The sequence below is a fragment of the Bubalus kerabau genome, chromosome 6 (genome assembly GCF_029407905.1).
Source record: "Bubalus kerabau isolate K-KA32 ecotype Philippines breed swamp buffalo chromosome 6, PCC_UOA_SB_1v2, whole genome shotgun sequence".
Lineage (NCBI taxonomy): Eukaryota > Metazoa > Chordata > Mammalia > Artiodactyla > Bovidae > Bubalus > Bubalus kerabau.
Window position 1 is genome coordinate 36563277 of NC_073629.1, and position 26488 is coordinate 36589764.

A 26488-nucleotide genomic window follows, 5' to 3' on the forward strand; every position below is an offset into this window, starting at 1 on the left:
CAATTATACTGATGGCTGAGTGCTGACATAAAGTTTAACCCACTCCCTCTCTTATTTTAATTGCATTTTTATCTATCAGTTAATGTGATTATTTTCACCTTTTTAGCAATGTCACTGTCTTGTTTTTTTAATAAAAGAAAGGAATACAAAAGGGCCTTTTGGAAAGCAACCATTCATCCCACTAGTACTGTAGAACCCCTCCTTGTGCAGGCATCAGAGGCAAGGGGCGGACTGTCAGAATTCATCGTGTCACTGTGCCCTGGCTTCACTCCTTTTACCATTTCAATCTCTATAGCCCTGTAGCCTTGACAGGTCGCCCTGAAATGGGATATGCTGGCCAACGAGAAATAAATAGCCAAAGATGATCCTAACAAGTGACCAAAAAATAGAAATTCCATTATACTATAAATTTATAACTCATCCCACTGAAAAGCATATGAGTCAAGTAAACATATCTGGCAAATCAGGTATGGCTGAATTCAGGCTAGTGGCAATCTCCTTTGACTATTACCTAGGCTCAACCATATTCTTGGCAAGGGTCACACAATTTTTGTTTAAGGAATGAGATCAGCAACATACCCGTGCTTGTGTGCTACTCAATCAACTCCTCAAATGAAGCTCATAACCAAGAAGAAAGTAATAGCAGAAAAAATAGAGTAAATGAAAAAATAAGGAATAAACAAGACTATGAAAACCAAGTCCATCATTCCAAAGACTGCTTAGTCCAAAGTAAATCCTAAGACTAGTACTTAGGTCTCATTATTTGACTGAAGTATATTAATATATGTACTATTTTCAGTTTTAAATATTATGATTTTATTAGGTCATATGTTGTCAACATTCTAGTCCATTGAAAAGCATAAATAATTCAACATTGCTCCATACCTATTTCACAGCCTTTTTGTATAGCCTGGGCATTCTGGATTTTAATCCATAACCTATATTTGGTTGGTGAAATGTCATCAAACTTAATTTTTCTTATGACACACAAATTCATGAAGTGTTCCATATTTTTTTTAAGTCTGTGCATTTTCAATCATTTCTTCTTGAGAATGAGTAACTTGGGCACATCGGCAATAAGAGAATTGCTGTTCCCACCATTTCTCACATGGCACTGCTTCTTTTTGTCCCTGTGGATCTTTGTCTACAGAGACAATTGCAGTGAAGGCCAGGGCCCTTCCTGTCATTCAACTGATCCCAGTAGTTAAGGCCACATCAGCTCTTTCAGGTTTAAAAACTCTTCTTTCTTGTCTTCAGCCTTTATTTAAAAATTGACATAAAAACAAAATTATCAAGGGAGCCTACTGAACAAAATGCCTTTCTTGTCCTAGAAATGCTCAGTAAAACCAAGGCTTACTGCACACCAAGGCTTACTCTGGCCCCTCAACATGGAATAATTATCATGCAAACCATGCTGCATTTGAAAAATTCTATTTTAGCATCCTCTTCCACCTATTAAACTTCTAAATCTGTTTTGGTATGGGATGGTTAGGTCTCATTTTATGTTAACAACGGTATCTTAATAAAAAATGTAAAATAAGTTTTCTGTAGTCAAATACGGGTTTCCCTGGTGGCTCAGATAATAAAGAATTTGTGTGCAATACAGAAAACCTGGGTTTAATCCCTGGGTTGGGAAGATCCCCTGGAGGAGGGAATGGCAACCCACTCCAGTATTCTTGTTTGGAGAATCCCATGGACAGAGGAGCCTGGTGGGCTACAGTCCATGTGGCCGCAGAGTTGAACACAACTGAGTGACTAACACACACACACACACATACTCAGGTATAGTATGTTAAGAGTGAGTCTGATAAACACTTGACCGAGAAGAGTTCTCTCATTTTGGAAAAGACAATGTCTGCTGTTTGTTTAAGGGTGCCACCGCCTTCTACCATCTGGTGGGGAAACTCCATGAGAGATGTGGGATCAAAGTCATCGCTTCGGGGTTCTGTGGCACAAGAACTGAAGCAAAGGGGAGATGTGGCAACTCAAAACACGTCTCGACAGTTATAGCCATTAAATGGGGTGCAGGGCACATTGCTTTTCAGCCCTTCTGTCTTCTGATCGACTGGGCTGATAAGAAAGTGTTGAATAAAACTTGTCAGTTCTGTTTAGTTTACAGCCACACTTGTTTTCTCCTCACCCCCTGCTGGGTGGTTTTTAAGAAATAATTTGGGGGACTTTATTCAACCTTTTGCTGGAGCATTTCATATAGACACAGAGGTCTTTTTGAGGTAACCTAGACACTTAGAACTGAATGACGGTCATTCATCGTCCTCTATTGAGTGCAACAATTTCAGCCAGTTATAGCGTCTTTGTGTTTCATCTTTAGAATAAAAAGTCTTGAAGTCTAATAAACAATAGCTTAAGTCCTTCAGTGTGCAACAGATACCGTGTTTTGCACAATCAGCCTTGTTGGCAGGAGCAGTTTCACCTCCAGATGAAAAGGGGACTGGGATGTGGTGCGTTTGGAAGCCATGTCGGTGCAGTCAGGCCTGGGTGCCATTGAAGCTGCTCTTCACAAAAATGAAATCCCAAGAAATACAACGAAAGGCCTGGATCCGAATTTCAAGTACTGTTGATACTATTGGCTTAGACACATTCCCTTTATTGCGTCTGTTTTGCAAGCCTAAATTTGAGCCTGAAGAATTTCTCCATATAAATGTCTTAAGTACCGCAGTGGCACATCCATCACCGTTTTTGTTTTGAATTACAAAGATAACCTTAAGATATGAGCCTTATACTGGGCAATGGGATACATACACAGAAAGGGTGAGCTTCCTTAGTGATGAAATCAGCCAATGCCCAAGAGGAAAGTAATAGGCAGAAAGGACAGAGTTGATGAAAAAATTGATTCTTTTCCATTAAACTATACGTGATGTGTTTTTTATGAAGTAGGCATCAGCTGAAAGAGAAATATTTTTTCAACTAAAAAGAGATTGATGGTGAGGGAGAGGAAAAATGTATAAGGAATCAGGGGATAAATATGTGTCTTATTTTATTACCATCTCAAATAATGAGAAACTTGAAAAGCATTCCATTGTGGTTACCTCGTATGTTTCCTTGGGCTTGGTGCTATTAAAACTCTTTAATGTTCCTAATGGCTTTGTTTTTTTTTTAAGAAGTACATTTGGATTTCACACTTTATTATTTTCATAATCCTAAGAGTTGTGTTGCTTATTTTCAGGTTTACCAAAGATGCAGGCTATTAGGAGCTACAGTGGAACGCCGCCCCCTGCTCTTCATGAAGGACCCCCATTACACATTCAGGCAGGGGATACAGTTGAACTTCTGAGAGGAGATGCACACAGTCTGTTTTGGCAGGTACTGTTCACATTACAGTGTTTTAGATTTAACAGATGATTTATTACTTCTTGGAGACCAAAGCTCTTGTCTTTAGAACTGATTGCATGCTTTCAGCTTCAGAAATTTTACATGATGTGAGGAAAAATATTTTTTATTACCCACCCTCAAATTTACCAATGCTGAAGTGGCAATGAGTGTTAGAACACTAAAGAAAATAGTATCTGTGCTCTGAATCAGAATTATCATTTGTATTAAAAATCCATGCATTGACAGCATTTTTTCCAAACCCAAGACTTTGGGTATGATCTAATTCACACAGTTCTAACATATTAGCACTTTACTTCAGGGGAACTACCAACTAGCTTTCCAGAGGCCATTGCTGGCCAATTGTATCTACCCACAGTAATACCTGAAATTATCAGAGTATTTGCTCTGGGTATTATTTACAAAATAAGTAAATTGTGACAAGTGAGCGAGTATGTTGATGTTTTCTGGTTTTGAAATCTCTCTTGTCCAGTTAGCCTGCTTTGGTTCAAGGGTTTTGTTTAATGAGGTAAATATGGTAGAGTGTAATGATCGAATAGAGTTGGATGGTCGAACATTGCTGTTCATTAAATTATTCTGTATTTTCATGCATATGTTAGAAATACCTCCCAACAAACTTAAAGAGTGTTAAAAGTCTATTGTGAATTGAGGGAGAAAAGAGTGGAACCAACAGAAAGCTTAGCACGTGAGTGAAGTTTTCTAGGGGTAAAGAGAGAGCAGAAAAGGATTGCTAGATAATAATCCATCATGTACCAAGTGTAAATGGTAGCTACTTTGTTTGCACAAAAGCATCTTATTGTCTGCCATCTTGTTACAGAAGAATGTCCCTAAGTTGAACAGTTAACTCCAACCACGTATCAATGTCTATAGCCAGTGCCTTATCTAGAGTTCCAGCAACCTTCTTAAGTATCCTACGCTTCTCATACCTAATTCTTCCCAAAAAAGGACGAGAATGACAGACTCAGACTCTAACTCTTCTGTCCACTCCTGCATTTCCCAGCACAACCACAAAACATGGCCTGCTTGTGTATACATAAGATTTGTCTTATTCAAGACTTATCTTTTTCTTGGATATTCCATCCTCACATTATGTCAGTTGGCTCTTGACTGCTACATTTTCAATTTCATTCTCTCCACTGGCTCCTTTTCTACAGCTTATAAATATGCTCAGGCTCCTCCCAGCTTAAAGCACATGTAACTCCACTTTTTGTCTGGTTATGTCAGTCTTCCACTCCCTCTCATCTTCTTTTCCTGTTCTTAAAGCTGATGAGCTTCTTAAGAAAGTAGTCTGCCCTCAGTCTCTGCCTCCTTATGTCCTATTTGTAACGCAGTATCCTGCAGAAACTATTCCTACTTGGATTACTAATGCCATTAAAAAACAACTTTGCGATATAAAATTAAATGCACATATTGAAAGTGCAGTTGGATTTGATAAGTTTTGTCACATGTACATATAAGTGAAAGCATTGTTACAATCAAGATGATAAGATCAGCCCCAGAGTTTTTGTTTGCTGCTTTGTAACCTCTTCCCCATACCCCTAGTCTCCCTTATGCCCTTTGTAACCTACTCCCTCATACCCTTCCTCAACACCACCAGGCAACCACAGTTCTGCTTTCAGACTATGAGTTTACATTTTTCAGAATTTTATATAGGACATAATATAGTACATATTCTTTTTTGTATGGCTTCTTTCACTTAACATAATTATCTTGAGATTAAACCATGTTGCTTTGTTTAACAATAGTGAAGTGAAAGTGAAAGTCGCTCAGTCATCTGACTCTTTGCGACCCTATGGACTATACAGTCCATGGAATTCTCCAGGCCAGAATACTGGAGTGGGTAGCCTTTCCCTTCTCCAGGGGATCTTCCCAACCCAGGAATCAAACCCAGGTCTCCCACATTGCAGGCAGATTCTTTACCAGCTGAGCCATAAGGGAAGCCCAAGAATACTGGAGTGGGTAGCCTATCCCTTCTCCAGGGGATCTTCCCGACCCAGGAGTCAAACCAGGGTCTCTTGTACTGCAGGTGGATTCTTTACCAACTGAGCTATGAGGGAAGCCACAATAATTCTATCATTTTTTAAAAGCACTTTATTGTGGTTTGATTGATATATAAAAAGCTGTACATGTTTAATGCATGCAGCTTGAGTTTGGAGATAAGTATATAGTCTTGAAACTATTACCACAATTTATGCCATAAACATATCCATCACTTTTAAAAGTTTTCTCCTATCCTATCTTATTTATTTATTTTGTGATTAACAGCATTAACATAAGGTCTACCTTCTTTGCAAATATTTAAGTATATAGTACAGTATTACTAACTGTAAACTCTGTGTTGTATAGTAGAATTCTAGGACTTATCCATGTTCCATGACTGAAACATGTATCCTTTGATTACTTCTTCTGCATTTCCTCCTTCCCCCAGGCTTTGGCTACCCCTTTCCTACTCTCTGCTTCTTTGAATTTGACAATTTTTGATTCCTTATGTGAGTATAGCCAAGACTTGGAAGCAACCTAAATATTCATCAATGGATGACTGAATAAATTAAAATGTGTTATATAACATAGGGCAATACTATCCAGTCTTTGAAAAGAGGGAAATGCTGCCATATACAAAAACATGGAAAACTTGAGTGACATAATGCCAAGTGAAATAAGTTCTTTTTATTGTTGTTGATTATTCTAGGTATGGGTATAGCACAATTTATCCATTAGCCTGTTGAGGGGCTTTCAGGTTATTACTCTTTGGGGCTGTTAGAAACAAGGTGCTGTGAACATTTAAGTATAAGTCTTTGTAGGAACACATACTTTTCGTTTTTCTTAGGTAAATACTGAAAGTCAAAGTGTTAGTCGCACAGTCGTCACCGACTCTTTGCGACCCCATGGATTGTAGCCCACCAGGCCCCTCTGTCCATGGGATTTCTCAGGCAAGAATACTGGAGTGGGTTGCCGTTTCTTTCTCCAGGGCATCTTCCTGACCCAAGGATCGAACCCCGTTCTCCTGCACTGCAGGCAGACTCTTTACAATCTGAGCACGGGGAAGCCCTACAATACTGAATACTGAAAGATCATAATTAGATATATGTTTAATTTTTTTGAGAGACTACCAAACTGTTTTTCTAAGTAACTTTATCCTGTTACAGTTCCACCAGCTGTATAAGATACTTTTAGGTGCTGCGTATCCTTACCAGTTTTGCATATGATCAGTCTTCCTAGATTTGTTTAACAGATGTGTAGTATCTTATTGTGATTTTGATTTACATTTCCCTGGCTACTGATATTAAGCATCTTTTTCTGTGCTTATTTACCATACATATAACTTCACTGATGTTCTAATATTTTGTCAAATTTTTTAATGAGTTGTATGCTTTTAATCATTGAATTTTGAGAGTCTCATATATTTTGGATACAAATCCTTGATAAATTAGATTCTTTCCATATATTTTCTCCTACCCTGTGGCTTGCCTTTTTATTACCTTAATAATGTTATTCATAGAGCAGAAGTGTTTACTTTTGATGTTGCCCAATTTGTTAATTTGTTCCTTTGTGAATCACACTATGAGCATTGTAAATATCTAAGAAATCCTTGCCTTCCCCAAGGTTACAAAGATGTTTCCCTGTGTTTTCTTCTAGAAGCTTTATAGTTTTAAGTTTTATATTTAGGTTTATGATGTTGAGCTATTTTTATATATGGTAATTAAAGAGTTGTTTTTTTTTTTTCCCCTGCATATGGATTCAGTGTGTTCCAGCACCATTTGTTTGTTCTTTTAAAATGATTTTATTTATTTATTTGGCTGTGCTGGGTCTTCATTGCTTTGCAAAGGCTTTCTCCAGTTTTGGTGAGCACGGGCTACTCTTTATCGCAATACACGGGCTTCTCATTGTGGTGTCTGCTCTTGTTGCAGAGCACAGACTGCAGTAGCTGCAGCATTCGGGCGCAGGTGTTGCAGTGTACGGACTCCAGGGCAAGTGGGGTTCAGTGGCTGCAGCTCGTGGGCCCCAGAGCAGCAGGCTTCAGTGACAGCAGCATGTGAGCCCAGAAGCTGTGGTGCACAGCCTTAGTTGCTCTGCACGTAGAATCTTCCTGGATCAGGAATCAAACCCATGTCCCTCGCGCTGGCAGATGGATTCTTATCCACAATGCGGCCAGGAATTCTTATCACCAGCACCATATATTGAAAATCATTTCTTCACTGGATTGCCTTTGCATTTTGTAGAAAACCATTTGTATCTGTGTAGCTCTGTTTCTGGTATCTTTGTTCTACTGGTCGCTTTCTTCATCTGTATACCATTATAATGATATTTTGATTTTTGCAATTACTAGTCAGTCTTGAAATTAGTGTTAGTCCTCCACGTGTTTTCTTTTGTCCAAAGATGTTGTGGCTATCTTAGGTGCTTCGCATTTCATATGAATTTTAGAATGTCTTGAAAATTTCACCAATAAAAGCTTACTTGTATTTTGATTTGGATTGTATTTGTAGATCAGTACTGGAGAACTGGCATTTTAACAACGTTGAATTTTCTGACTACTGTTCGTAGTATGTCTCTCCATTTATTTAGGTCTTTAGATTCTCAGCAGTTTTGTCATTGTCAGAGCAGAAGATATGTACCCTCTGTGTCATATTTATCTATGATTATTTCATATGTCATTTTGATGCAATTATAAATGGCAGCTTTAAAATTTGAATTTCTACTGTTTATTGCTAATACATAGAAATAAATTGATTTTTGTAAATTGATCTTTTATCCTAAAACCTTGTAGAACATTAGTTTTAGTAGCTTTTTTTCTACAGATCCCAGCAGATTTTTTAAAAAAGACAATCAGGTTATAAATGAATAAACAGGTTTTTCTTCCTTTGCCATGTGGCTACCTTCTATGTCTTCTTCCTGCCATGTGTTGAATCAGTTCAGCTCAGTTCAGTCACTCAGTCGTGTCCGACTCTGCGACCCCATGAATTGCAGCACGCCAGGCCTCCCCTGTCCATCACCAGCTCCCAGAGTCCACCCAAACCCATGTCCATTGAGTCGGTGATGCCATCCGACCATCTCATCCTCTGTCGTCCCCTTCTCCTCCTGCCCTCAAGCTTTCCCAGCATCAGGGTCTTTTCAAATGAGTCAGCTTTTTGCGTCAGGTGGCCAAAGTATTGGAGTTTCAGCTTCAACATGTGTTGAATGGAGGTAGTTTAAAAAAAATATGCATCCCTGCTTAATTTCTCTATTTATTTATTTACTGCACTGTGTGGCTTGTGGGATCTTACTTTCCTGATAATGGATTGAACCTGTGCCCCCTGCATTGGAAGGCAGAGTCTTAGCCACTGGACCACCAGGGAAATCCCAATCCTTGCTTTATTTTTTATCTTAGGAAGAAAGCATGAAGTCCTTTATAGTTAGATATTGGGTTATCTGCAGTTTTTGTAGATGCGCTTTATCAGGCTGAGGACATTTCCTTCTAGTCCTGGTTTGCTGAAAGTTTTTATCAGTAATGAATGTTTGATGTTGTTGTTTGTTGTTGCAGTTCAGTTACTAAGTCATGTCTGACTCTTTTAGACCCCATGGATTGTAGCCTGCCAGACTCCTCTGTACTCCCTTGGAGTTTCCTCAAATTCATGTCTATCAAGTCAGTAATGCTATCCAACCATCTCATCCTCTGCCACTTCCTTCTCCTTTGCCTTCAATCTTTCTCAGCATCAGGATCTTTTCCAGTGAAAAGTATTAGGCTCTAATACTTTCTAGCCAAAGTATTAGAGCTTCAGCATCCGTCCTTCCAGTGAATATTAAGAATTGATTTCCTTTAGGATTGACTGGTTTGATCTCCTATCCACAGGACTCTCGCGTTTTCTCCAACACCACAATTCAATTCAAAAACACCAATTCTTCGGCCGTCAGTGTTCTTCATGGTCCAGCTCTCACATCCATACATGACTACTGGAAAAATCATAGCTTTGACTATATGGACCTTGTTGGCAAATTAATATCTCTGCTTTTTAATACATTATGTCAGAGCTTTTCTTCCAAGGAGCAGTTGTCATTTAATTTCATGGCTGCAGACTGTCTGCAGTGATTTTGGAGCCCAAGAAAGTAAAATCTGTCACTGCTTCCACTAATTCCTCTTCTATTTGCCATGAAGTGTTGGAGCTAGATGCTATGATCTTCATTTTTTGAATGTTGAATTTTAAGCCAGCTTTTTTTACTTTCTCTCCTCCTTCACCCTCATCAAGGGGCTCTTTAGTTCCTCTTCCCTTTCTGCCTTTAGACTGATGTCATCTGCATATTTGAAGCTGATGACATTTCTCCTGGCAATCTTAATTCCAGCTTGTGATTCAACCAGGTGGCATTTCACATGATGTAGTCTGCATATAAGTTAAATAAGTAGGGGGATAATATATAGCCTTGACATACTTCTTTCCCAATTTTGAACCAGTCTGTTGTTCCATGTCTGGTTCTAACTATTGCCTCTTCACCCACATACAGGTTTCCCAGGAGACAGGTAACGTGGTCTGGTATTCCAGTCTCTCTAAGAATTTCGCACAGTTTGTAGTGGTCCACACAGTCAAAGGCTTTTACATAGTCAATGAAAGAAAAATAGATGTTTTCCTGGAATTCCTTTGCTTTCTCGATGATCCAATGAATGTTGGCAATTTGTTCTCTGGTTTGTCTGCCTCTTCAAAATCCAGCTTGCATATCTGGAAGTTCATGGTTCATGTACTGCTGAATACTAGTTTGAAAGATTTTGAGCATAACCTTGCTAGCATGTGAAATGAGTGAAATTGTATGGTAATTTGAACATTGTTAGGCATTGCCCTTCTTGAGACTGGGATAAAAACTGACCTTTCCCAATCCCATGGGCACTGCTGAGTTTTCCAAATTTGCTCACATATGTAGTACAACACTTTAACAGCATCATCTTTTAGTGTTTTAAATTTTAATAGTTCAGTTGGAATTCTGTCACCTCCACCAGCTTTGTTTGTAGTAATGCTTCCTAAGGCCCAGATGTCTTCACATTCCAGGATGTCTGGCTCTAGGTGAGTGACCATACCATCAGGGTTATTCGAGTCATTAAGACCTTTTTTGTATAGTTCTCCTGCATAAGTTGGATGTTAGATTTTGTTAAATGCCCTTCCTACAACTGAAATGATTTTATACTTCTTCTTTTTTGTTAATATGGTGAATTACATTGGTTTTCAGATGTTAATCTTGCTTTCCTGAGATAAACCCCAGTTAATAATGATATATTGTCCTTTTTATTGTTATGTTTTGGTAATGTCTTTGTCTGGGTTTGGTAATAGTTTAACACTCAAAGAATGAATTGAGAACTATTGTCTTAAATTTTCTGAAAGAATCATTATTGTTATTTCCTCATGAAGTGTTTTGTAGAATTTACCAGGAAAACTATCTAGGCCTGGAGTTTCCTTTGTAGGAAGATTTTTTTAAAATTACAAATTCAACTTCTTTAGTAAATACATGTCTTTCTAGGTTATACATTTCATTAGAGGGAACTTCGCTATTTTGTGTGTAGAATATGCAGTGTCATCTCTCTGATTTCTGCAGTTGACAATTTGTGACTTCTTTATTTCTGGTCAGCCTAACTACAGGCATTCCTTGGAGACATTGCAGGTTTGGTCCCAGACCTCTGTGATAAAGCAAGTCACACAAAGTCTTCAGTTTCCCAGTGTATATAAAAGTTATGTTTATATAATACTATCATCTGTTAAGTGTGCATTAGCATTATGTTTAAAAAAGTGTTCATATCTTAATCAAACCTTAATTATTTCACTGCTAAAAAATGGTATCATCTGAGCTTTCAGTAAGTCACAGTAGTAACATCAAAGGTCACTGATTACAGATCACCAGACAAATCTAATAATAATGGAAAAATTGGAAATATTAAGAGAATTATCAAAATGTGACACAGATGCATGAAATGAGCAAATGCTGTTGGAAAAATGGCACTGACTGAATTGTTTGACATAGGGTTATCATAAACCTTCTATTTGTAAAAAAAAAAAACAAACAACACACTATCTGCAAAGCACAATAAAGTGAAGTACAATAATAAGGTATGCCTATAACTATTATGAATTTTGTTGATCTTTTCATAGAACCAGCAATTGGCTTCACTGGTTCTCTCTGTTATTTTTCTGTCTCCCGTTTCATTGATTTCAGCTCTGGTCTGGTTTGTGTCTAGTATTTTTGCCTTAAGCATCTTTCCCACAATCATTTTTGCCTCATAACTAATTGGCCATAAGGCACTCTTGCCATAAAACATGAAATAATGAAAAATAAAATGTGTGTAGTAGACTCATGAGCGTACAATGCAAATAACTGATTTTATGTTGTGAGCTGTCCCTAAGCACTTGCTTGCATTCTTTAGTTCATTATATTCATGTATGTATGTGTGTGTGTGTGTGTGTGTGTGTGTATATATATATATATTTGTTGATTTGTCTCCTTGTTGGGTATCACACTTTTTCTTTTTTCACTAAAATTTCTTCCTTCATTAGGAGTGATATCAGTTTCCAAACAATAGGATGCCTGTTTGGTGTACCTGAGGTTTATATTGTATCGTGAAAGCCTCTGAACTGTTGCTTGTTCTTGGTATATTGTTACCTTTGAGATCCTCAGCCTCTTTCTCCTCCAATGTAGTGTGTTTCAAAATAGGAAGCAACTCTTGGGGCAAATCAGCATCATCTGTCAGCTGGACAGGGTCATCATTAACAGTTGCTGATGTGTTAGAAAAGCTTAACACATCTCAACCAGTTAAAACGAAACAGCCAAACCAGAAACTGTCAACCAATTATATTATCTTTGTCGCAGAGTTGCCTTATGACCAGTTAGTTATATGGCAAAAATGTTTACAACAAAAATGCTTACAGCAAACATACCTGGAACTATTCTGTTACATCCTTTCTTCTTATGATTTTGAATTTAATTTGCTCTTAATTTTCTAGTTTCCTAAGATAGAATACTTGCTCATTGGTTTGATAACTTTTCCTAATATAGACATTTAGCACTTTAATTTTCTAAGTACTACTTTTGCTGCCTGCCTCCAAATTTTGGTATGTTTATTTGGTATTTTTATTTTAAATTAGTTCAGAATATTTTCTTATTTCACTTTCACTTCCTTTTTATGGGTTATTTAGAGGTGCATTATTCAGTTTCCAGGTATTTGGGATTTCCCAGATACATTTGTTTTTAATTTATAATTTAGCTCTGTATCATAAGAGAAAATGGGGCCTCCCTGGTGGCTCAGTAGTCAAGAATCTGCCTGGCAGTGCAGGAGACAAGGGTTCAGTTCCTAGGTCAGGAGGATCCCCTGGAGAAGGAAATGGCAACCCACTCTAGTATTCTTGCCTAGGATAATCCCGTGGACAGAGGAGCCTGATGGACTACATGGAGTCACAAAAGAGTCAGACACAACTTAGCAACTAAACAGCAAGAGGAAATAGTTTGTATGACTTATATCATTTTTAAGTTATTAAGAATTATTTTATGGCCCAGAAAGTGGTCTATCTTGAGAGATGTTCGGTGTAAAACTGAAAAGAAAGTATATTCTACTTTTTGGGCTGGGATGTTCTACAAATGCCAATTAAGTCCAAGTCATTGGCAGTGTTGTTCAAGTGTTCAATATCCTTATTGACTGATGACATAACCATCCAATCCATCTACCATCTTATACTCAAGACTGGCATCTTGGTATATTCTCTATTTGTTCCTTTCTCTTGCCCCGCTCCATACCTCTTTAGTCATCAGATACTCTTCATTTTATCCTCTGACTAGCTCTCAGTGCATTTCTTCCTCTCTCCATCTCTGTCACTCTCTACTCTCCAATCAGCTGTCGCCTGACATCTGAGATCACCTTCTAACCAGTCTTGTCACCTCCAGAATTTGTCTTCCTGTTCCCTTCCCACCACAGCAAAGTTTAAATGCAATTAATTACATAATCCCTTGCTAAAGTCTTCCTGTGTCTTCCTTCGACCATACTGATCCACATTTCTTGGTTGGAATGGAAGTGTTTGTGAACCTGAGGATCCATGTTCAGTACCGGCCTGCTTCTCTGATCTCATCTTTCGTGGTGGCCCACGTGTTGTGTGCCCTCTGTCCCTACAGGGCACCCCTTCCTGCCACGGCTTTAGCTCAGCAGGAGCCTTCTTTGGGAAGGCTTTCAGGTCCCATCTACCTTTGTTCTCCTAGCTCTGTTTCCAGCTGATTTGGACAGGATTCCCTCTTGTTGCAATAATAATGACAACAATAGCACTAATGACTAATGGTCACTATGCCTTTTTTTACGTAAAAGTTAGAGTTCTAAGCATACTTCATGTATATTAACACATACTGTGCGAACAAAAATTCTATAAAATTAATACTCTTATTTTCCCCATTTTATAAATGAGTGAACTAAGACACTGTGAGGTTCAATAGCCTTGTGGTAGGTCTTGCAATTTTTTTCTTGGGTAGCCAAGTGTAATGCACTGGGTGAAGGGAACTGCTATAAATAGGCCTTCAGTGCAGTTGTGAAGAGAGGAGGGAGGGGAAATATTCTATAGTCCTACGATTCAGTTCAGTTCAGTGATGTCCGACTCTTTGCGACTCCATGAATTGCAGCACGCCAGGCCTCCCTGTCCATCACCAACTCCTGGAGTTCACTCAAACTCATGTCCATCGAGTCGGTGATGCCATCCAGCCATCTCATCCTCTGTCGTCCCCTTCTCCACCTGCCCCCAATCCCTCCCAACATCAGAGTCTTTTCCAATAAGTCAACTCTTCGCATGAGGTGGTCAAAGTACTGGAGTTTCAGCTTTAGCATCATTCCTTCTAAAGAACACCGAGGACTGATCTCCTTTAGAATGGGCTGATTGGATCTCCTTGCAGTCCAAGGGACTCTCAAGAGTCTTCTCCAACACCACAGTTCAAAAGCATCAATTCTTCAGCACTCAGCTGTCTTCACAGTCCAACTCTCACATCCATACATGACCACTGGAAAAACCATAGCCTTGACTAGACGGACCTTTGTTGGCAAAGTAATGTCTCTGCTTTTCAATATACTATCTAGGTTGGTCATAACTTTCCTTCCAAGGAGTAAGAGTCTTTTAATTTCATGACTGCAGTCACCATCTGCAGTGATTTTGGAGCCCCAAAAAATAGTCTGACACTGTTTCCACTGTTTCCCCATCTATTTCCCATGAAGTGATGGGACCGGATGCCATGATCTTAATTTTCTGAATGTTGAGCTTTAAGCCAACTTTTTCACTCTCCTCTTTCACTTTCATCAAGAGGCTTTTTATAGTTCCTCTTCACTTTCTGCCATAAGGGTGGTATCATCTGCATATCTGAGGCTATTGATATTTCTCCTGGCAATCTTGATTCCAGCTTGTGTTTCTTCCAGCCCTATGATTAGATCTCATTTTTTAGTAAGCTTTTGCTCTGGATGATAAACTTCACAAATGTATGTGTGTGTGTGTAGGTACATGCATACACATTCATAATGCTTCTCTATCCCTGCTAAGGTGGAACAGAATGGCTATAGAGGACTGGAGTTGAGTATTTTTCTTCCCCAGGTCAGCTAGGCTCTGATAATACCCTAGCAGGTTGTATGCTGGTTGACTAGTTTCCTCTGAGGGCAGGCATTGTTAAGAGGGGAATGCCTCTTGCCCTCCCTCTGCATGAAGCCAAAAGGAATTTTTCTCCCATAATTCTGTGGGAATCTGGTTGAGCTTCCTAAAGTAAGTTTTAAAATATGATGGGGTTACCCCAGTGACTGGGCTCCTCGAGTTTTTTTTAACTCAGGGTTGTCAACAGTGAGCCACCAACAATTTGTCAAATGTGCTCAGTCGCTCAGTTGTGTCCAACTCTCTTTGTGTCTCCATGAACTGCAGCCCACCAGGCTCCTCTGCCAATGGAGTGTCCCAGGTAAGAATATTGGAGTGGGTTACCATTGCCTACTTCAGGTTATCTTTCCGACCCAGGGATCAAGCCCGCATCTCTTGTGTAGGGAGGTGGATTCTCTACCACTGAGCCACCTGGGAAGCCCGAATTATCATCCAAGTGCAGGTCTTTCTGCCCTGGCACTGGGTCTTGCAGTAGTTTCTGCTGGTGAGTCTCTGCTATAAGTGGTGACTTCTTGCATTTGCTTGTCTGCCTTTCTAGTGTTGGGGACCAAGCTTGTCCTTTGCCCTCCCCTCTCTTAAGGATTCAAGAAGAGTTGTTTATTTTCAGCCCATTCAGCTTCTTTATTGTTAGGATGGAGGGACAACCTGGAAGCCCCCGAGTTCTCTTACTAAATCGTATTACCTTCTGTTGTTCTCTGTAGATGATAAAAAAGGGATTATTGTCATTTCCTTTCAGCAGCCTGGAAACATTAAGTGTTTCTAATATGATGGTATAATGGCTTTGGAAACTCTCAGGAGAAATGAGAACCACTGGATGACAAAATGTGTGTGTATATCTGTTGAGGGGAGGACATATGATAGTAACGAGAAAGGCTAATGTCTAGAACAGAAGAAAACAATTAGCCCATTTAGTTCAGTTGAGCAAGTGTGTATTGAGCTAATACACAATAGTCAATAATAGTCTAGGTTGAGCCCAGGCATGAATACATTGTATAGAATCCCAGATAAATTTAATATGAACCACTGACCAGATGATCTAATTTGTAAGATTCTGTGGTAGTTAGGGTATTATCCCCAGTGAACTATTGGGTCATTTATAGTAAGCTAACTTACATATGGTGTTAAAATGAACTCGAGTGTTTTGACTCTGACAGTTGCCAAATGGAGGGTGTAGTTTCAAAGAATTTGTGTACTGTGAAAATATACTTGCCACAACCTTCATACTAACTTTACATAATATTTTTTTCTGATTCAGAAGGCACTTCAGACCTTGCAGTGCCTTAAGACTGTCGTGCTAAAATCAGCTTTTGTTTTATAGGCCGTACATGTGATAGATACTGTAGGACACTGGCCTGAATTGCATACTTACTCAGTGGCATGAGTCTAGAGTAACATATTTTTTAAATTCCTGAAAAAAACTCTTTCCTCCTGTTGGGTCTAATAGATGACTGGTTTCTAATCCTGTGTCCTTAGTGATCTGTATAATGGTCAAAACTCAGGATAAGGTAAGGTAGCTGGTTTCCATTTTTAAGTTTTTGTGAATTAAATCATTTTGTTATAAATATGTCTAGAGTTAAACGTTGAAAATATTAATCTATAATCTCTATTGGGATGTTACATTGGCTTTGCATTTGAATTCCCAAAATGTCTTTTTTTTTTTTTTTAACTGGTTAAGTGCTTTGGCTTATTTGGAAATCTTCAAGAAATTATGCTTTCTAAACTGTCTTTTCATCTTTTTTTTTTTTTCAAGTGAGTTGCTTCACTCATTAGTGTAGAAAGTTGGATTTTATTGTAGACTGTCATGTTTTCTGCATACTCTATGTCCAAAGAATACAAATTATCCTCCACTATCTATCAGGAACTTTTTGTTTGAATAGCTATTAGTCTAGTCTGTATTATTATTATAACAACAGTAATTTCTAGTGCTATTGAAGTGAGTGGGCTGTTGGCATTTTCATGATAACTTCTTTCAAACAATGAGTTGCCATTGAGCTATAAAAATGTTCTCTGTTCAGTCTTTGCATTGAAGGGATCCATTTTCACAGCCTTTTCTTTGTTGTTGTTTTTTCCTCTTTTTCTTTCCTTGAAAGTTCTATAAAATTATCTTCAAGTGAAATGAATATAAAATAGGAAGTCGGTCATTTAGGGTCTGTTCCCTAGTGCAGGTGTGAGGCACAGTCTCTACTGAGTGTAACATATGGAACAACCCTGATCTTGATTGGGCTGATGATAAACTTGTTGCAGTATGTGATAATAAAGGCTTAATAACTGAGCACATCCTTCAGGCTGAAAGAGATTTTTCATATTGGGACCTTTATTTTCCCAGAAAAGATACAAATTGTACTTATCGGGCAAGAGTGAGAAATAGGCAAATAAAAGTCCTGCCATGCCATCTATGGTATCCATTGCAATACAGTGCTTTTTATGTGTTTTCTTCTTAGGATTCTCATTGTCTTAAGCTTTATTCTGTGTCCTATATCATGGGGTTTTATTTGCTTCATTGTCATTTATGAATACCCAAGTGTTCCACAGGGAGAATTTTGTAAGCTAATTGGAACCAAAAGGCAATTATAAGCAGTAGAACTGTAATCAGTGTGCCAAAAATATATATTTTTATCCACAATGAAAGTTAAATAACCTAGAAAATAGTTGTGATACTTCACACTTACAAATCTTGCATCTACATGATCTTTATTCTAAGGAGTGAAAATGTTTTTACACGCATTCTGATTAATTCACAGAAATCTGCATAAAGAAGGTAAGTTTTAACTGTGGTTTTTAAAGGGCCAAACTCATTATCCATTTACAGGATGGCATTTGCAGAATTAAAATTAGACTCTCTTCCAGACTTCTGGTCTGCTACTTCAGTTCTATATGTTAGACCATCCTTTGTTTTAGGAGAGTGCCTTGTAATTTTTAACACCTTTAAGGAAAACACATTTTTTAAAGGCAGTTAAGTTCTGTTTTGGTAGAACAAGCAGGAAACAAAACATTGCTCTATGTCGTTTTTGCTTTTTAACTTGTTTTAGCTCTTTGCCTCAAAGGAAAGAAGAAAAAGTCAGAAAATAAGTTGAGCTTCAGGAAATTCTCAAGAGGAGGGAAGCATTTCTACTCAGACTGAGACTGGAGGCAAGGAGCCTGGAGTGGGATTGGCTATGGGCAACAGGTGCTAAATGCCCCTTTACCCCTCTCTGAGCCCTGAAGACGGGGTGGTAGTGACTGCAGCACCTTGACCCTTGTCTTAGTTTACTTTGTCAAGAAATTCTGCTTCCCACATGGCTGCTATATTTAGTGTTCAAACATACAACAATCCAGGCAATATTTTTTCACAAGTTCGTTTTTCTCTTGTTCTAACCTGAAAAAAAAAAAAAAAAAATAGAGGGTTCAATTGAAGGGATCTTTTTCATAGAAGACATCCTTTCTCAAACCTTTGGTCATATTTTACCTTCTGCCTGAAATTTCCTTTTTACCCCCATTCACTTAGATAATATTTCATTACCATCAGTACTCAATTTGGTGGGTCACCTTCTCTGAACCAAAAGGGCTTCTTCTATCTTGTAACTCATCATATTGTATCCTGCTGCTGCTGCTAAGTCACTTCAGTCATGTCTGACTCTGTGTGACCCCAGAGACGGCAGCCCACCAGGCTCCCCCGTCCCTGGGATTCTCCAGGCAAGAACGCTGGAGTGGGTTGCCATTTCCTTCTCCAATGCATGAAAGTGAAAAGTGAAAGTGAAGTCGCTCAGTTGTGTCCGACTAGCAACCCCATGGACAGCAGTGCACCAGGCTCCTCCGTCCATGGGATTTTCCAGGCAAGAGTACTGGAGTGGGGTGCCATTGCCTTCTCCGATACTGTATCCTAGTGGTTTATTTATCCTTCTCCCTGCCCAGATAGATCTCTCCCAGAAAGATAAGAACCATGGTTTTCATATTCTCATCTCTAGTGCCTCAAATAAAAGAGGTCCATGGGTTTAGAATGAATAACTGTTTAGAGCTCTTATTTCCATAGTGCATATGTTATTAACTTAAATTACACTTTATACTGTTATTTGAAAAATATTCATTCATCTTTTCAGATTTAAATTTATCCTTGTTCTCTCAGAATAGTCATAAAACCATTTAACCTTGTGTCCTCAAATTTTTTACTTAAATAATGGGAATGTTAATACTTTAAGTGACTTATAAGGGTACTGCTACTATAAAAATCACAGGGACTTGAAAGAAAATTGAAAAGGAGAAAAAGTATATTTCTGTATAGTTGTCAGTGATTCTGAAAGATATGCTTCACTTTTCAGAAATGAAAAAATGCTTATCAGTTTGGTTTTGAAAAAACTTTTAAAATTTCATGTTCCCCATATTTAATATAAAGAGTCCTCCTAATACACACAGGTTCATAGAAGACCACTCTGCTCTCCCAATTTTGACACCCAATTCTTGAAATTCTTTTAGTAGATATTAAATGTTTAACTTCATAATTAGACAAAAGCACAAATGACAAATTCTGCAGGAGACAGCTAATATAAACAGGATAAAATGATGAGCTCTTTCTTCACAGTAGGTTTGGACCAGGAAGGCCTTGGATACATCAAGGAGAGTGGGAAGAAAACAGACTTTGCCTAGGGAATGGTGTGCTTACCTGTGGGAACTGTTGACCTTTTGTTCATTTTTTTTTTTTTTGTAAATTAATTTATTTTAATTGGAGGCTAATTACTTTACAATATTGTAGTGGTTTTTGCCATGCATTCACATGAATCAGCCATAGGTCCCCCATGCTGAACCCTCCTCCCACCACACCCCTCCATCCCATCCCTCAGGGTCATCCCAGTGCACCAGCCTATCTCATGCATCGAACCTGGACTGGCAATGGGTTTCACATACGGTACTACACGTTTCAGTGCTATTCTCTCCGAGTCTCCCACCCTCGCCTTCTCCAATAGAGTCCAAAAGTCTTTTCTTTACATCTGTGTCTCTTTTGCTGTCTCACGTATAGGGTCATCATTACCATCTTTCTAAATTCCATATATATGCATTATTATACTGTATTGGTGTTTTTCTTTCTGACTTACTTTGCTCTGTATAATAGGCTCCAGTCTCAAACACCTCATTAGAACTGATTCAAATGCATTCTTTTTAATGGCTGAGTAATATTCCATTGTGTATATGTACCACAGCTTTCTTATCTATTCATCTGCTGATGGACATCTAGGTTGCTTCCATGTCCTGGCTATTATAAACAGTGCTGCAATGAACATTGGGGCACATGTGTCTCTTTCAATTCTGGTTTCCTCGGTGTGTATGCCCAACGGTGGGATGGCTGGGCCGTATGCCAGTTCTATTTCCAGTTTTTTAAGGAATCTCCACACTGTTCTCCATAGAGCTTTTGTTCTTAAGGCATCTGTCCTGTAACATAGAACCTGACCCGTAACATAGAACCTGACCCAGACACCTTCTGAGGTCTGAAGAAGGGAGGTAAGGGGAGTGGAGTTAGTGGATCTTTCTTCCCAGCACCTCTGCCTGCAATTTTAGTTGTCAGATGATGTCAAAAGATTCTTTTCCTTTGCCCTTAATTAGAAAGAGACTTTCTGATTCCTTCAAGACCACACAAAAATATTAACTATAATAGAATTTTCTAAAACTATGCATTTTTTTCTCCTGATCCAAAATTGAAATGTCAGGCTGGATCATAGTCAGAGGTAAATAGAACACAAAAGAAGTACTTTTTAAGAGATTCAAATCTCCTTTGTTAAGAAAAGTTGAATCCTAATATCAAAAGACTCATTGCTTTAGCATTATGAACCAGAGAGTAAACATCTCCGGGAACTGCTATTCTGAGGTCAGATTCCTTCTCGAGGGCATTTCTTTGTGGAATCTGAAACTTGGTTTAAAGATGGCAGTGATACCTTGTTAGGCAGTACTGGAACAGTTTCAGGGTTCTCCTCAGGTGACCTTGGCTTTGCTTCTCCACTGCCTCTTATCACTTGCTCATCCCTTGTGTAAAACCAGGAGAAACCAAGGCAGAAGTGAAATTATAATGTGGGGATTAGAAGCTGTGTGATGAGTAGAGGCTGATTTGGTAGAAATATGTCCTGTCATTATGGGACCCTTATTTTGACAGGTGTTTACCTCAAAATATTGAGTTAAATCAGGGTCCCTAGTTACAGAAAAGTAGAAAAAGGCAGAGTGGGACTGAAATAAAACAAGGGAGGCCCAGGAGAGATGATTATAGGAGATAATAGACATTAGTAAAGGGCTGTAAGAAACATTTTCCCTGGGTGACTGCCAACTGGCTTTGATTGCATAGATCATAAACTGAGTTTGCAGGAATGTTTCCAAGTATACAGACTGTATTGTGGGAACTGCCAAACCTCCTGACAAAGTGGGTGAGGTTCTAATTGTTAACCCTCAAGATGGGCATTTTTGGTTAAGAGTTCTTATTGGTTCTTTTCCCATGGTTTCCAGTATAACCTACATTTGGTACAGGGCACAATATAGGTTATAATGTAACCTGATAAGGACTCTACTGTCTAAGGAGAAGTTCCAACGGTGAAGTATTACTGCTTCTTTTCCATATAGAGAACAACATTATTAAGGAAAAAGTTTGAGGAAATCTGTTTTTTACACTATTTTACCATCATAGAAACTATGCTCTGTCATAATTACTACAAGTTTGTGTCAATAACAGAATGCCTTTAGTAGGCCATCAATCTGCAACTGATTTGATACCATGAGGGGTTTCCATGGAATATGCATGCCCTTAAGGCTTTGGGCCATTTATCAAATTATAACATATATTGAATTCTAATTATTCATTGTAATCTGAATAAAGGAATGTTATTCTTCACGAGTCAATACTATATACCCTAGAAAACAGAGGACTTCAAACTGAGTCAGAATGAAAGTCATTAAGGACCTGAACCATCTGTCCTCCTCTTCTATAAAGTTCAGTTCAGTTCAGTCACTCTGTTGTGTCCGACTCCTTGCGACCCCATGGACTGCAGCACGCCAGGCCTTCCTGTCCATTAAATCGGTGATGCCATCCAGACATCTCATCCTCTCTCATCCCCTTCTCCTTATGCCCTCAATCTTTCCCAGCATCAGGGTCTTTTCTAATGAGTCAGTTCTTCACATCAGGTGGCCAAAGTTTTGGAGTTTCAGCTTCAACATCAGTCCTTCCAATGAATATTCAGGACTGATTTCCTTTAGGATAGACTGGTTGGATCTCCTTGCTGTCCAAGGGACTCTCAGGAGTCTTCTCCAACACCACAGTTCAAAAGCATCAATTATCCGGTGCTCAGCTTTCTTTATAGTCGAAGTCTCACATCCTTACATGACTACTGGAAAAACCATAGTTTTGACTAGACGGACCTTTGTTGGCAAAGTAATATCTCTTCTTTTTAATATGCTGTCTAGGTTGGTCATAGCTTTTCTTCCAAGGAGCAAGCATCTTTTAATTTCATGGCTGCAGTCACCATCTGCAGTGATTTTAGAGCCCAAAAAAATCAAGTCTCTCACTGTTTCCCAATCTATTTGCCATGAAGTGATGGGACCAGATGCCATGATCTTAAGTTTTCTGAATGTTGAGTTTTAAGCCAAGTTTTTCACTCTCCTCTTTCACTTTCATCAAAAGGCTCTTTAGTTCTTCTTTGCTTTCTGCCATAAGGGTGGTATCATCTGCATATCTGAGGTTACTGATATTTCTCCTAGCAATCTTGATTCCAGCTTGTGCTTCATCCAGCCCAGCATTTCTCATGATGTACTCTGCATATAAGTTAAATAAGCAGGGTGACTATATACAGCCTTGATGTACTCTTTCCCAATTTGGAACCAGTCTGTTGTTTCTAACTGTTGCTTCTTGACCTGCATACATATTTCTCAGGAGGCAGGTCAGGTGGTCTGGTATTCCCACCTCTTGAAGAATTTTCCACGGTTTGTTGTGATCTACACAGTCAAAGACTGTGGCTTTGGCGTAGTCAATAAAGCAGAAGTAGATGTTTTTCTGGAACTCTCTTGCTTTTTCCATGATCCAGCAGATGTTGGCAATTTGATCTCAGGTTCCTCTGCCTTTTCTAAATCTAGCTTGAACATCTGGAAGTTCACAGTTCATGTACTGTTGAAGCCTGGCTTGGAGAATTTTGAGCATTACTTTGCTAGTGTGTGAGATGAGTGCAATTGTGCAGTAGTTTGAGCATTGTTTGGCATTGCCTTTCTTTGGGAGTGGAATGAAAACTGAAAACTTGGTGATTACTTAAAATCACAAAAGAAGTATTCTGAGTAATAGCACAATACAGATTATATGCTCATGACAGCATTAGGCATCTTTAAAGAAATACTATTTATCAATGAACAAAATTAGTACTTTAATGAAAAGCATATTGGCTTCTTAAATAAGGACAACATTTATAAGTATAAATAAGTACAACCAGATTCAATTACTGACACATAGTATCCCTAATTAAGAATTTGTGGGTCAGATATTTCTTGGTAACAGCAATTGACTGGAAAACTGCAGGGACTTGGTAAAAGTGATCATATAAATAAAAATGTTTGGTAGTAAAAGCGACCTCAGAAATCCGTGGGTCAAAGTCTGTCATTTTACAGGTGAGACTATTGAAGCCAAGAATGAATAAATGACTTACCAAAGATCTGAAAGCCAGGAAGAGAATACTGTGCTTCTGACTTTATATATATATCAAATTATTACTGTACATGTTTTATTTCTTCTATTCCAAAATTCTACAAATTGCTATAGAAATAACCAAATCAAAAGCTGGTTAAGATACAACCTGAATGGGATCCTTGAGACAGTAGCCATATTATTCATTTTTAATCTCCTGGTACCTAGCATAGTATAAATATTAAGAAGCCAATATACTTTTCATTAAAGTACTGTTCACTGTAAAATAGTATTTCTTTAAAGATGCCTAATGCTGTCATGAGCATATAATCTGTATGGTGCTATTACTCAGAATACTTCTTTTGTGATTTTAATTTTAAGTAATCACCAAGGATAGGAAAATATTCATCAGTTATCTGCTGCTGCTAAGTCGCATCAGTCGTGTCCAACTCTGTGCGACCCCATAGACGGCAGCCCACCAGGCTCTGCCGTCCCTGGGATTCTCCAGGCAGAAACACCGGAGTGGGTTGCCATTTCCTTCTCCAATGCATGAAAGTGAAAGTGAAGTCGCTCAGTCATGTCCGACTCTTCGCTACCCCATGGACTACAGCCTACTAGGCTCCTCCACCCATGGGATTTTCCAAGCAAGAGTACTGGAGTGGGTTGCCATTGCTTTCTGTGCAGTTATCTGTTAGGATTAGAAAAACAAATTCCTATATTTTGAACCTTGCTAATGCTGATTTATTTGAGAGGCTTATGTGGCCTCTCCCAAATAGGATTTCTTCCAAGATGTGGTAGAATCCTGTTTTTCTTTTCAGATTTTGTATTGAGTAACTACTTGTGATTTTACTGACTTATATGCAGATCAGTTTTTGCTTGCTGATAATTCTTTCATCAGTTATAATATTTTGATTCAGGATTGCACTGTGTAAGCTACCCAGTGAGACTTTGGCGGGGTGGCAGCGTGGGGCGGGGGAATCAAGATACCCATAGCTAGAGCGTTCCCTTCCCTGCTGGCAGAATTCAGGAACATCAGAAAATGTTATCTTTTGGATAACAAGAAAAAGGCACTGCAGTCTCATGTCTCATTCTTCTGTTATAGTCATCTCACATCTAATAAGTTTAGAAATACAGTTTATGGCTTTTTAGTGAATTTTTTCTTAGCATACATTTCACAACTTTTTTAAGTTTTTGACACTTTTGTCTGCCAAAGTTTCAGAGAGATAGTAAACATAAGCAATTTTGTGTGCATTGGTAAAACCGTCAAATATAAAAGAAGCTTTTGTCATGTATTTTGATAACTTGATGCAACTATAAACTCTTATAAATTGAGGATAAATTTAATTTCAAAGATCCTAGATCAAGATGCAAGGGTTTTTTTAGAGTTGTTCAGAATTCTAAGCCTATCACAGCCACTTACCTACAGAAGAATTATTCCAGGAATGTGAATTTCATACAGCCTTCTGAAAAACTTCATGTTTACTGTTTATACATTGGACAAAAGTAAAAGACCCTGTTCTGACTGAGAAATTTTAAAAGCACCTGGTTTATGGTTTTGTTGTTCAATGTGTGTGCGTGAATATTTTGGAATTCACATCATGATCATTCAGTATAACCATGTGCAATTATGTTTGGCACATTTTCAAGGTGATCGCTGGTAGGAAAATGTGTAACTTATCTTACTCATCAAATAAGAAGCAATTAACAATGAAAAAAATGTGTATAATTGCAAGAAAGCATTGAGATTAAGAACTGGATTCTCTGCAATGTCACCGTTTCCTGTTCAGGTAAAACACAGGAGAGCGTGTCACTTGTGGCTTACCTGCTGCTGCGTCGCTTCAGTCGTGTCCGACTCTGTGCGACCCCATAGACGGCAGCCCATCAGGCTCCACCGTCCCTGGGATTCTCCAGGCAAGAACACTGGAGTGGGGTGTCAATGCCTTCTCTGTGTGGCTTAGCAAACTTGCATAAATATAAATAAGGAAGATGGGGTTACACACAGAACCAGGCATTTCTGTTTTAATGTGAATAGGTCAACTAAACAATGAAAATTTAAAAGTAAAAAAACTGAGATAAATCAAAAAGCAATAGTGTAGGGGAAAAAAGAAAGGTTTTTTGTTTTTTTTTTAGCACTTACCAAGTGCTTTCACAAACATTAGTTCTTTGAACCTTAGAACACCCTGGTGAGACCTGTGTGGTAGAGCTTGTCATCATCCTTGTTTTACCACTGAGCCTTGCCTGCAGTGGGGCAGATTCATATACCAGAACTGGGATGAGAATGAGCTCTTCCGATGCCACGTCCCTGCTGTCTGATTCTGCACTGCTGTATATCTACCTGATAACACTGGTGTGGAAGCTGCTAGGATCAGAGATTGCTTCTTACAAAAGACCAGCTTCAGACAGGTTCTTTGTGGTGGTCTTCTCTCCTTTTCTGGTCCTTTAGTTCCATCTCAGGTACTCAAAAAAATGAAGGGGAAGGGGAAAAAAAAAAAAAAAAGCCCGTCAGAATAATTCCCAAAATAGTGCTTGCTAAAAGCTATCCATCCAATCAATAACCTAATTTATATATTCACCTCTATTCCCATGATTCGTGGCTACCCTGTACGTCTCTCCCACACCCACCAGCGTGTGTACTTCTGACGGTGACTGGCCAGGGTGACAGTCGCTCTGGCCCTCACCCGTGGGTGGTGAACCGCCTAGTAATCTCCACACCACCATCGTGCATACGTTGAAAGTGCTTAGGGCACTGTAACTTGGGAGAAATTCCAATCTTTCATAAATAACCATTAATCTATCCCTTTTACGTTCAGCTTTCCAAATCTGTTTCAAATTGTTCAGTGCTATTTCCAGGAGTGCATTAAAGCTCCAATCCAGGTGGTATTAAGGGGATAAATGAGCCACAGGGAAAATACACTCT

The 26488-nt window shown here is 38.7% G+C and overlaps 1 protein-coding gene across 19 annotated transcripts in view; it reads left to right on the forward strand.

Annotated features, from left to right (window-relative positions):
• The window catches only part of VAV3 (vav guanine nucleotide exchange factor 3), a 645240-nt gene that overhangs the window by 552947 nt on the left and 65805 nt on the right, over positions 1 to 26488 (forward strand). For 16 of the 19 annotated variants that reach the window (XM_055584919.1, XM_055584920.1, XM_055584918.1 and 13 more), the window contains one exon: positions 3185 to 3321. In XM_055584919.1, the coding sequence (XP_055440894.1) occupies positions 3185 to 3321 (137 nt within the window). Of the gene's footprint in view, positions 1 to 3184; positions 3322 to 5776; positions 6111 to 7256; positions 8315 to 17986; positions 18259 to 26488 lie in introns of those variants that run through there. The other 3 variants (XM_055584927.1, XM_055584932.1, XM_055584923.1) reach the window with 3 other exon arrangements.